We start from the raw sequence: 12496 nt of genomic DNA, 5'->3' as shown, positions 1-12496 counted from the left end.
ATTGGGCAGTTCTAATATCATGATGGTTATTAAATGCTTTGTAAATGCTATGGAATTTTACAAATATGAGTTATTTGAGGAGCTCTGAAAACATCAGTGTACTGTGTCAACAGAGTTTTAAGTCATTTCCAAATCTTAATTTACAATTTTTTTTTTCTTTCCAGGGACCTGTCACATATGATGTACTATTTGAGATGAAGTATCTGGACATGGTGGTGAATGAAACTCTCAGATTATATCCAATTGTTGAGAGAATTGAGAGAGTCTGTAAAAAAGATGTTGAACTCAATGGGGTGTTCATTCCCAAAGGAAAAATCGTGACTATACCAACATATAGTCTTCATAAAATCTCCACGTACTGGCCAGAACCTGAAAAGTTCTACCCTGAAAGGTACAGGGCTCCTGAGAAAGGAAATCCACCCTTAAGAGGCTGTTTCACACATATTCTGAGGTCTCTTAGTGCAGATGGCATACATGTGATTTTAAAATTTTCTTGTTGTAAGAAAATTTTAAGAAGTCTTTTACAAAGTGGTAATTATTTGAACTTTAGAAAACAAGCATCAGAAAAAATAAATGACTATAGTCATATATGGCCACAGAACATCACAATAAGCCCTATCTCTTATTAATGTGATAAATGTCAGTAGGAACATTTTTATATAAATGTGTAGCTTTTAAGGGATGAAATGCTATCACATTATATTGGTGTTGAACACTTATTTAATTTATTTAACTGTAATCTATAAACTTGTCTGCCATTTGACCACTCTCTTATTTTAGGTGCTTACATTTTTTAACCATTTTAGGGTTTTTGTCCTGTTCATTTTTGCTCCTTGAATTTTCTACTTCTTTTAGTAAGCACTTATGTCTTCCATTTGATTAAACATTGGTTCCTGGTTCCTCTAGCACAATTTTTAAATACAAGTTAAGGCCTGAGAACCCCACCACCACCCAGATGGTTTAAGCAGCCTCACTGAAGATGGAGAGAGCTCAGATCCTCTGAGTCTTGTCTCTGGAGTGTTCTGGGCGAGCTTTTCACTCTCCACAGTTGATGACTCTTTCAAAGCCAAGTAACCTATCCCCAAGACACTTGAGATATTCATCCTTAAATATGTCTTGACCTTGGTCTTCTGAAAATTTGGATCCAACCTCACAGTTTGCACTCTGGAAAGAGTTACTGTTTTTCTGTTGTTGTGCTGAAGACCAAAATAGAGAAAGTTTTCAGGGTAGTGTCTGGGGGGTCAGGTGGCATGGGATCAAGACTTCTCTTGGCCCCTAACTTTACACTTCTTGATTAGAGTGACATTATCTTGTTGGTTTTGAGTTCCTCAGTGCCAGTTTCTTCCAAATTCAGCACTTCCAACTTTTGACACTTCAAAGATTCAAAATCAGAGATTACACATTTCATTGATTCACCAAGGCATGATAAGATCCTAAGTGCTTAAGGTGCATCAGGGACTAGACCAGGATGAGGAGAATTACAAAGATGTATAATGTGGAGGACACTTGATATACACGCAAGAATAATCTACAGACAGTAGTCTGGAAAAAAGCTTTGATGCTTCAACATTGCTCATCATCTGCCCAAACAACCATCCACCAATCTCATCAGACCCTCCACACACCACCTCACCCTCCAATAGATTCCATGTTACTTTGAATCACAATAACCTGTAAATTTGCCAAAATGCTCTCAAATGTATAAGAATCCTTTTAAAAAGAATCACAATGTCATTATCACTTTCTCCAAATCGAAACCTTCTCCTTAACTAATCAAATAACTAGGACTCAATTTGAATAAAACCTGGATGCAACATTCAAGGAATTATTTGTAACCTGATGAGACAGACTCAGAAGACAGTGATGATATTCTATGGGGAGAGAGGCAGAGACAGAAGGAGAAAGAGGAAAAAAAAAGAAGAATGAGGAGGAGGTAGAGGAAGAGAAGAATTGGGAAAAGGAAGGGGGAGAGGAAGGAAGGGAGACAAGAAGACTGAGAAAAAAAGGAGTATAGAGAAGAGAAGAGAACAGAGGTAAGTATAGTGGGAGCATTTTCTCCGCCTTCATCAATAAAAATATGAAATTCAGGAGTGAGAGTTGAGGCAGAAACACACTTTTCTTCATTTATAAGCTCATTTTCTAATTTTTTTGAGAGTGTGTACAGATAACAATTCTGAATATAATTCAGTACTTAAAGACATATTTTCTTTTAAATAGCATTCATCACATCTTAACAAGACAGAGAGCTCCTCTAGTGTAAAAAGAATGAAAAAGTTCTGTAGGTTTCAATTCTTATAAGCAAAGTCACAGCAGGATTTCAATGACCATTCTACAAAAGAATCCTGTGTTTTGCTGCTTATGAATGTTTAGGAGACAACCCCAATTATGTAGCTTTTATAAATTTATGCCTCAATAACTTGTTTTCATCTACTATTGTGGAATCAGGTTCAGTAAGAAGAACAAGGACAGCATCAATCCTTACATATACATGCCCTTTGGAAATGGACCCAGAAACTGCATTGGCATGAGGTTTGCTCTCATGAACATGAAACTTGCCTTCATCAGATTACTGCAGAACTCCTCCTTCCATCCTTGTAAGGAAACACAGGTCAGGACACTTTACGAAAAAGTAAGGTCTTGTGGGTAGTTTCTTTTAGTTGAGGAACCTATTTAAAGAAAATATCTGCTCATTCAAAGAATCTCTTTTGAGACACTTGTGCGATGTTAGGCTTCTTCATTTTTTGGAACTCTATATCTGTGGCTTTATAAAAACAGAGTATAAAAGATCAGGTAGAATCCATTGAGATTAGGTTGACATGCTTATATGCAGTGTTTTTGAACTTTATCAAAGTATAAACTCGATTTTATTTCAAATGAGGATGAGGCTGCTTTACATAATCAATCCTGAACTGTGAAAATCATGTTTGGATGATGTTAAGTGCTGTTTTCCTCAACAGAACTTATGGAAATTTTGTGACAGTTTTTCTCAACTATTTTCTGAACATTGAAATCTACATAGAATTTTAAAAATACAAGATATCTGGGTCATCTCCAAAATTCTAAAATCACTTGCCTAGAGTTTGACTCTAAAAGCTCCCTGTTGGTCTCATTCTGAGACAAAGTTGAGAAACATTGACATCAATCATTTCTTAAAGATAGGAAGGATTTATGCAGTTCAGCGTTTTCCTAATTGATCCAACCTTCCTGGCGTCCTGTTGCAGAAAAACTACTTGTACATTTCAATAGTAACTCTTTGAATCTTATTTGCCCATTTTGCTCTTTCTATTCTCATCTTTCAACTTCTAGTTCAGTCCCCCAGCTCCTCTAAGGAGTCCTCCCATCTAATGCAGGACCCATTCATTCCTCTCTTTTGATATTGGTTACTCCAAACTTTTATGATCATCTAAGTTAATATTTTGTCCCAAAAGCATCCCATTTGGAGGCCCATTTTTTCTGTATATTAACTGCATCATACCACTTAACTACATCACCTCATTTTTGTCCTTCATGAAATCTCAATGGTGACTTAGAGGGAAACTTGTTCTTGGAAGGATTAAAGAAATATTTAAGAAGAAACTTTTCCTTGATTTAGAGTACTTGGCTCTAAATTTTTTGCTTTTTTTAATTTTAAAATTTAACAAATGACACCTCTCTCTCTATCTCTCTATTTCTCTCTCTCTCTCTCCCTCTCTCTCTCCCTCTCTCTCTCTCTCTCTCTCTATCTCTATCTCTCTATCTCTCTCTCTATCTCTCCTAATCTAATGTCAACCTAATTTAATGTTTGTGTTTATTTCTATGCAGAAAATATTTTTAAACTATTTGAAATTTAAGAATAGTAATGTGTTACCTTTACGGAACTATGTGGAATCTCTCCTGTGAAGAATACACTTTTCATTGAGTCACACAAAGCAAGGCTCTATATGGCTTATTTCTAGGTACTGATCATTTATTATGCAATTTCTTTCCCATTTGTTCATGTTCCATATGGGAAAGGAGGAGACAGGAGTGGTGTCCATTTTATTTGAGAAGTCAGGGCAGCCAGGTAGCTACCCTCTAAGCAGGAAGGAACTTAAATCTCAGAGAAAGTAGGTCTCTAGTACATCTGAGATGGGGCAGGTACTTTCTGCAAGCTCCTAGTATTTCCCAGATTGGAACTTCTCAATCTCCATGACAATTGTCTTCCCTTCTCTCTCTTGGGTGTAGAAGATTACTCTGTTGGAGGTACCCCCAACACTAAAGGAATGCCTCCATGAGAATGGGAATAAGGAATATTCAAAACTCTGTAGGACTCAAATGTTCTCCATTTGCACTACAAAGAGAAAGAGAAACTTTAGGGGGAAAAAGCATGTTGTTCCCTGAAGGTATTTTCCATCTTTAAACTTCATGGATTCTGCTCATAGAGTTCAAATTATAAAACCTGATCAGGGTTACCTATGTAACCCATCCATGAAGCAACCTGAGCAAACATCCATGAAGTTCACTTAATTTAGCTTTACAAATAAGGGTTTGAAATAATGCCAAAAATCTAGTTTAAATTATTTAAATTCATCTATTTTGCTGAATATTTTTTGTTTGTGTTGTTAGGGAATCAAGGGCATCACACATGATAGGCAAGCCACTCAGGCTTATCATCAGCAGTTTTCCTAAAATTTAAATTACAAAGAACACAAGCCAACATTGTTTTATCTCAGGCATGGTAGACAACAGATGCTCATGAAATACTTCTTTGAATGGACAGAGGCATGTATGCTTTCATTCTACAATCTTGGCAAAGCTTACAGTATAAATGTAAGGAATCCCAGACACATGAGGCTGAAAGTAGTTTTTACAGGTTTGTATAGCTTTATTGACTGAAATGTACCTTTTCCAATTCTTTCTGTTATTCAGGCTTCACTTACTACATCTAAATATACTTGTTTAATGATTGCAGATACCTCTGAAATTAAGCAAGACACCATTTCTTCAACCAGAAAAACCCATTGTTCTAAAGGCTGTGTCAAGAGATGAGCCTGGAAAGTAGAGTCTAAATTTCCCTAAAAATCTCTGCTCTGTTCTTCAAAGAAGATGTATCTCAGAACAAAAGACATATTGATTTTCTCTGTGAAGAAAAATGGAATTAAAGATGGATTTATGGGTGGATGCTGCTCTTGAGTTACTAGGGATGCTGGACCTTTGCTGGGCTTGTTCAGTGTCTGTGCACAGTATTATGTGTTGTGTGATGGAAAGGAGGTGACCATCTGTGTGCCAGATATGAAGACTCAGTCTCTCGGATTTATTGGGGATTCTATCCACCCACCTCTGCACCCTCACCTCTTCATATTGGCCTTATAAATTCTTAAACACTGCTTCAGTAACTCAAAAGATCTGAGTACAAATTTTTTTATCATCAATTCTTTCTTTCAAAACATGCTTTACTTCACTGGTTTCTAATATTAATCAACAAATTCTAATTTTATACTCCCTAAATATTCTTTGCTGTCATGATTTACATATATATATATATATATATATATATATATATAAATGATAGAAAATATCCTTATATATTTATCTTAATATTTTTAGAGTATCACTGAACTTCATATATCTACTTTAAATGGGATTTGTAAAGTTTTTTCCATAATACTCTGAAGGATTATAGACACATACACAATGCTATTTGAATTCCTGCAACTCAGTTAAAATAGTGAAGGTATACACAAACCACTTTATTCTTAGGATAGTCAAAGTACGTCATGCATCTGGATTCTTGAAAATTTTTAGTGGTTTACCCATAATAACACTCTATACTTGGGCCAACTACAGGTATAGTCATTGGGTAATAATACCTTTCCTCAACACTCTCCTCAGAGCCTTAGCTACATCCTTATTCGGGAGAGTATAAATCAGAGGATTCAGAGTGGGAATAATGATGCTATAGAACACAGAACCAACTTTATCTTGCAGTGGAGTGCTCTGGGAACTGGGCCTCATGTATGAGAAGATACAGGCACCAAAACAGAGAGAGACCACAATAAAGTGGGAGCTACAAATGGCAAAAGCATTTCTCTTACTCCCAGCTGAACGCATCTCAATGACACTGTGCAGGATAAAGCCATAGGATGTAGAAACCAGGATGATGGGGAGGAGGAGAAGCACGATGCTACAGATATATACTGTGGTCTCCTAGACGGTGACATCACCACATACCAACTTCACAACAGCTGGATATTCACAGTAGAAGTGGTGTATTTTCCGAGATCCACAGAAGGGAAAGTGCATCAAGATGACTGTGTGAATTAGGTAGTTCAGTGATGCCCCCAACGATGAGGTGACAGCTACCATCAGTACCACCTTCCTGCTCATGAGCACAGTGTAAAGCAGAAGATGACAGATGGCAACATACCTGTCACAGGACATGAGAGCTAGCAGAAGACACTCTGCGCCACCCAGAGACAAATAGAGGAAGTGCTGGGTGGCACAGCCCAGGAAGGAGATGGACTTGCTGCCAGACAGGTAGTTGGTAGCCATCTTGGGGATGGTTGTACAGACGTGCATTGGGTCCATGAGGGAGAACTGGCTGAGCAGGAAGTACATGGGGGTGTGAAGCCCACAATCCACACAGGTGAGTAGGATGGTGAAGGTGTTGCCACTCAGTGCAACAAGTTAGACCACCATGGTCAGGCAGAAAAGACAAATTGGGTCGGGGAGTCATCAAAGAGCCCTTCAAGGATGAAGTCTGCCAGAGACATCTGATTTCTCAGCCACATGGTCCCTTCAAATTCCTTGGGGAAATAGGAAATGGAGATGAAGTGTGAAGCCAGAAATATGGGATCCTGTGTACAGGGTGATAAGCTCCCTTGATCCAAGAAAATATTTGTGAAGAGATTTGTCTCTATTTGTAAGTATGCAGAAACTGAAATTATTGAAATTCAACTTTTTTCAAAACAAGAAAAACCTAAAATTTGTCATCATGATCATGGTCATTTGAAATTCCAATACTCTATTAAGGGCCAAAATTTATGACTCTTCTTACTAAATATAGGCATATGTGTGTGTAATCATATGTGTGATTTGTGTTAGTGTGTGTCTGTGTTTGTAAGGTTTTTGGATTATGTTTCTTATTTTACCAGGCAGCTTATAACAAGAGCAGCTGAACCACTAAGATGTTTCTAGTTATGCATGTAATTGTTAAGGGTTGCATTACAGAACTTTGTCCTTATTTCTTTGTGGAAGCTGGTTAAGGAGTGGTGTACTGCTGTCCTGTTTAAGTCTGATGTGGAAACTTAAAGTCTACACGACAAGCAGTAGAAAGGGAAGATAGTACAAATCAGGGCAGACAAGAGACAGATGAAATCCCAAAGCATGAGCTGTGACCCCACAAGAAAAAACAAAAAGAGTCAGTCAGCTTGCCTAGAGAATTAGGCACTAAGGTTCTTCTTTTTGTATTGGCTCTTTTGAATTCTACAAAATATTAGGGTTTCTTTTCACATAATTAAAAAGCATAAAATAGGCAACAATTCAGTCACTATACTTCGCCTTTCCCTCCCCTCCACCCTTCCTCTGATCCCTTCCCTATACTCTGCTGATCTTCTATTTATTTATGGTTTTTTTTATTAGTTACTTGTGGTTATACATAAATATGAGATCCAAATGGTATGTTCATACAGGCACATGGGAAATTTAGGTCAGATTTTTAATGAAGCTGAATGCACACCCCTATCCCAGAATTCCAAGAATCCTTAGGAAAGAAGAGCAACTGCAGGCCCAGCCACTGCTCCTTACCAGTGAGGTGTGAGCCACCAGACGAGCAACAATGTATTAGTACTTCAGGATGGCTGCTTCCCTTCTGCCCTCTAATCTCCCAGTAAGCTCCTCTTGAGAACCACCTTAAACAGAAATGATGGATTAGAGGGAATTTGGTGAGATGTAGTTCATCCTAGGCAACCTCACACATCGCAAAATCACTGCAGTCCATCTTCTGACCTTTTGGCACACATGCACACCTCCATCAGTCAGGGTAACCTCCAAATACAAAAAGGATACATGTGTAACTAAATACAATACATTCAGCATGAAGGCAAACACATTAACCCTTTCTCCAGGAGAAAATCCAAAGTTCTTTATTTTGCCTAGCAGAGACATTCATTCCTCTTATACATGTGTCCCCTTTAATATCCTAGAACTTCAAAATATTCTGGATAATATATATAAAAAATATTCTTATGGAAACAAAAAAGAAACACTCATTGCTACCACCCACAGGATAGAGATTCTTATTCAAAAAAGTTTTAACCAATAGTTTGGATATCAGCTCCTGTTTCCTCACTCAGTCCTGCAATCTGCCCAATAGATCCATGAACAAACTGGACATGGCATCAGGGGTAAAGTTTATCCCTGGATTCATTATGATAAACTTACACTCACCAAGGCCAATCTGTCTGAAGCCACTGCTGAATACCCATGGCTAACAGCAAAGACCATCATGAGTTCCCAACATTGCACCATTCCCTGAGGTGATCAGCCAGCCACTCTATAGCACATTGATGACATTGGACCACATTCAACATGAAAGGGACACTCCTTTTTTTTTTTCTGGACTGGACACTCACTCTTGGTATGGATTTTGTTTCCTCTCCTGAAGTGCTGCTGCCAGAACTACCATCTCTGGACTCACAGAATACTTTATTCACCATAAGGGTATTCCATGCAGCATTGCTTCTGAACAAGGAGCTCGATTCACAGCAAACAAGTGTGCAATGTGGCCTGGGTTCATGGGATTTGTTATACTTAACATAGGTCCTCCATCTTCCTGAAACACAGAACCTGATAGAATGGTGAAATACCCTTGTAAGACTCTGCCTCAAGCAACACCTAGGTGACAACACCTCTCATTGCTGGAGCAATGTCTTCCAGGATGTGATACATGCTCCACGTCTGCATCTAATTTATGGTACTGCTTCTCTCACAGCAATAATTCATAGGATCAGACACCCAAGCATTCAATGGATAGAAATAAGAGTGTGTTCTCTCCCTATAAGATTGATGTCTATGAACCACCAACATTTCTGTTCTGCTGCTTTAGAAAACTCTTAGTGACAAAGGGAGAGATCCCTCCACCCAGACACTAAGTGATTCCATTTTCTTATGGAAACAATCTCTATCCACTGGATAGAGATTCTTATGCAAAAAAGGGTTAACCTGAACTTTGGATATCAGCCTCTGTTTCCTCACTCAGTCCTGGCATCTGCTCAATAGATCCGTCAACAAACTGGACATGGCATCAAGGGTAAAGTTTATCCCTGAGAGTTGAGGTTGCCACTTTAGGATGATCATTATAGCTGAATCAACAGGTGAAGAAGAAGTTCACTCTGTGGCATGGAGTGATTGATTCTGACTAGGAAGGGAAACTGAGTTGCTACTACACAATACAGAGAGGAAGAGCAAGTGTGACATAGGACATTTTCTTGGTGCCTCTTCAAACTCCCAGGTCCTGTGATGAAAGGCAATAGAAAACTAAAGCCCAAGTCAAGTCACACTGATAAGGGCTCAGATACATCAGAGATGAATGTTTGGGTCACCCACCTGACCATGAACAATGACCAGCTGTGAACCAAGGCAGTATGGACTGTGGAGTGAAATAGGATAGTTATAAACACAGTAATGACCATGTGGACAACTCTCAGGAACACAAACTGCCAATTTTTGCATTTCTTCTTAATGCTGATAAGAATTTGTATTTTTATATTACACAAATTAAGTGTTTATTTCATTGTCTTCCTCCTATCAAACATGAGATGTGAATAATACCTAAAATCATATCTCAGTATTTAAATAACTGGATACAAATGAAGGAGTATGAATCAGTAGAAACAGAATATATGTCATACAAAATGCAAAAAAAGGATTTTTCTCCCTTAATGAGGAAAGGGTTGCATATTTTATATAATCTACTAGGGAAAAGATGATGATATCTTAGGTTATATACATAGAATAGTCATATCATAATATGTTTTAGGATATTTTATGTTGTCTTTATTTGAATAATGAGCAAAATTTTTTAAAAATGCATGAGTTCTGTGTTGACACAAAACAAAGCAACCATATCTATGTCCTGGGTAGATTTGTGAGTCAACAGATGACAAAAAAAAATCAATGTTTTTCACATTGATTCAGCCACACATGCCAATCTGCCCTCTCTCCAGTTCTCCCACAAACACTAATCAGAATGAGAAGTTGATCTCCATGGGGAAATTAGACTCAAAAAAGTCATAAACTAAGTAGAGCCTTCTATCACTTCTTATGTCTTACCTCCTAAATATCTTCCTTTACTTTCACATATTCTTAATCACTGATGTACATTAACAGGAAAGAACCACCACCAGTGAAGGAAGGTGATCATGACAATTATAAGAGTGAATACCAGTAATTACAAATAATTATGTGAGTATAAAAAATAAACTTCAAAAATAAAAGCAAAAAACACAGGACTTAATGCATTCTGATCAAATTTCAACTCTGTCAGTAAAATCAAGCTCACATTTATTTTTCTTCTGTCCTAGGGTCGCTCTAGGATTATAATGACAGTCATGTTACACTGTTATTTCCTGCTCAGCTTCTGTGGACTAAAGAGAACAATTTCAACCCTGATGCCCCTGATTACTCCAACCCAGTCAACATGATCTGCATACTTCTTTTCTACCTAATTATGGACACACATCTCTTTCTCTTTCTTCAATAGTTTCTGACTATCTCTGTGAACCTCCTTGGCATAAGTTTTCCATTATCTGGCTCTATTCTCTCTTCCTTCCTTAGGCAACCCATTCTTACTTATACCCCTTAAATTATGCTTTTCTCTATCTTCTCAGGAAACATCCTCCTGTGCTGATGAAATGTTACCATTGATTAAAGGATAATCTCACAATGCCCTAGTTTCTCATAAAGGCTTCTGAACACCTCAAGCCCCAACACTATCTTACCTGCAATTTGCTCTGCAGAGATTTGTGCACAGAAGTGAAATGGAGAGAGAAGAACATCCTCCCAGCCACACATTGGCTATTGCTCTTCCACACAAGCACTTGCTGAAGTACTACTCAGACTCCTCCTCTAACCCTGGAAGCTGCATCTTTTAGCAGAATATTAGATAGAATACTTGTCCAGCTCACTCATCATGGTTTGCACTAATTACCCTAGGATGCAGCATCACACAAACAATAGGACATGGTGTTCTGGGAGCCTCTCAAAATCTGTGTTCATTATTTTGAGCCCTGTCAGACAGATTAAGTAAAACAGAATGCATTTAGCCCCTACTAGTTGGGACTTGGTGTGGTGCATATGTTTCCTCTTGACTCTGAACTTATATTTGAACTTCCTTCCATTAAAAGATTGAGAGCCTGGGAAATGGGAGCACCTGGGAAATAGGAATGGCCATTCATGTTACCTGAGTAAGAGACTAAACATAATAGCAGGTTAATCCTCAATGCTCTCAGAGTCCAACAAAAATCCACTTGGCAGTCTCTGTGGTTTTGATCACTATAGCACCCTTGTCATACATTTACCCTCACTCCCTAGTAGTAACATACAAGTATGTATGTGTTATGCAGTTACTAAGCTCCTTCCATACCACAGAGATGTTTCCTCAACAGTAATCACAGAGGTCAGAAGAGGCCAGACTGGCCTGACTTGAGCCAGTCATGAGGAAAGAGGAGCATGCTCCATGAGGGATGAAACATCCCCCTGGTCCTCAGGATCTGTGATGTCAGCAGAGGTGAATAGAAATCTGAAGACCTGATGGCTTCAGGGATTCCCACTCAGAAGACACACCAAATGTCTTCTGGGCACCATTACCCAAGATACCAATTAGTCTGTACCATGTGCACCAAAGTGAGTATCCATGGTGCTGTACTTGAAGTTTGTTCGCAGGGGTGGGGGAATTGGGTAATTTGGGGAATCTGGTTCTGAAGATAACATGGGAATACTCTCTCTAGGGGCTAGTTAATAATACAGAGTAACTGTTCCTACAGTCCATGATTTGTTTTGTTCATTACAGAATCCAGGTCTCAGTAGCCCCTTTCCGTGCTACCCTTTTGAGAAGACAGTCTGAGTGTCTTCTTGCCCAACTGCTTTTTCCCATGTGTTGTGTTATAGAAATGACAGCAGGTAATTCCCATGCTCAGTCCTGTTGGTGCTTCCATTCTATGGACCACACAAAATAGCATGTCATGAGAGGTAGAAAGAACAGTGCATTTCCCTACATTTCATTTACTTTCATATTTTATTCACTCACTACCCTCCTCTCATCATGAGCATATTTGAGCAATTCTTGTTTCTCTTTTCTCAACTCAGATATTAAAATGCCTTGCTTCACTGAGCTTATCTTGACTCTATATCATGGCTTGTTGTTTAAGTAGAGGAAACGTATTATCACTTGCTTCAAAAACTACAGGCTATTATTCTTATCTGGTACCTCCCTTTATGACAGAATATAGTTTTAATTAAGGCAGTCTTGGCATTTATA

General features: G+C 38.3%; 1 protein-coding gene and 1 pseudogene across 1 annotated transcript in view; one reads left to right on the top strand and one right to left on the bottom strand.

Annotated features, from left to right (window-relative positions):
• Positions 1-5020, top strand: part of LOC144249033 (cytochrome P450 3A9-like) — a 29159-nt gene extending 24139 nt beyond the window's left edge. Inside the window, exons 6-8 of the mRNA XM_077802899.1 lie at positions 165-391; positions 2446-2608; positions 4931-5020. Of these exons, the coding sequence (XP_077659025.1) occupies positions 165-391; positions 2446-2608; positions 4931-5020 (480 nt within the window). The remainder of the gene's footprint in view (positions 1-164; positions 392-2445; positions 2609-4930) is intronic.
• Positions 5021-5811: 791 nt separating this feature from the next.
• Positions 5812-6749, bottom strand: LOC144256840 (olfactory receptor 2AE1-like; annotated as a pseudogene).
• Positions 6750-12496: the final 5747 nt, after the last annotated feature.

The sequence above is a fragment of the Urocitellus parryii genome, chromosome 9, assembly GCF_045843805.1.
Source record: "Urocitellus parryii isolate mUroPar1 chromosome 9, mUroPar1.hap1, whole genome shotgun sequence".
NCBI classification, from domain to species: Eukaryota; Metazoa; Chordata; class Mammalia; order Rodentia; family Sciuridae; genus Urocitellus; species Urocitellus parryii.
This window is presented reverse-complemented; position numbering and strand designations above follow the sequence as displayed.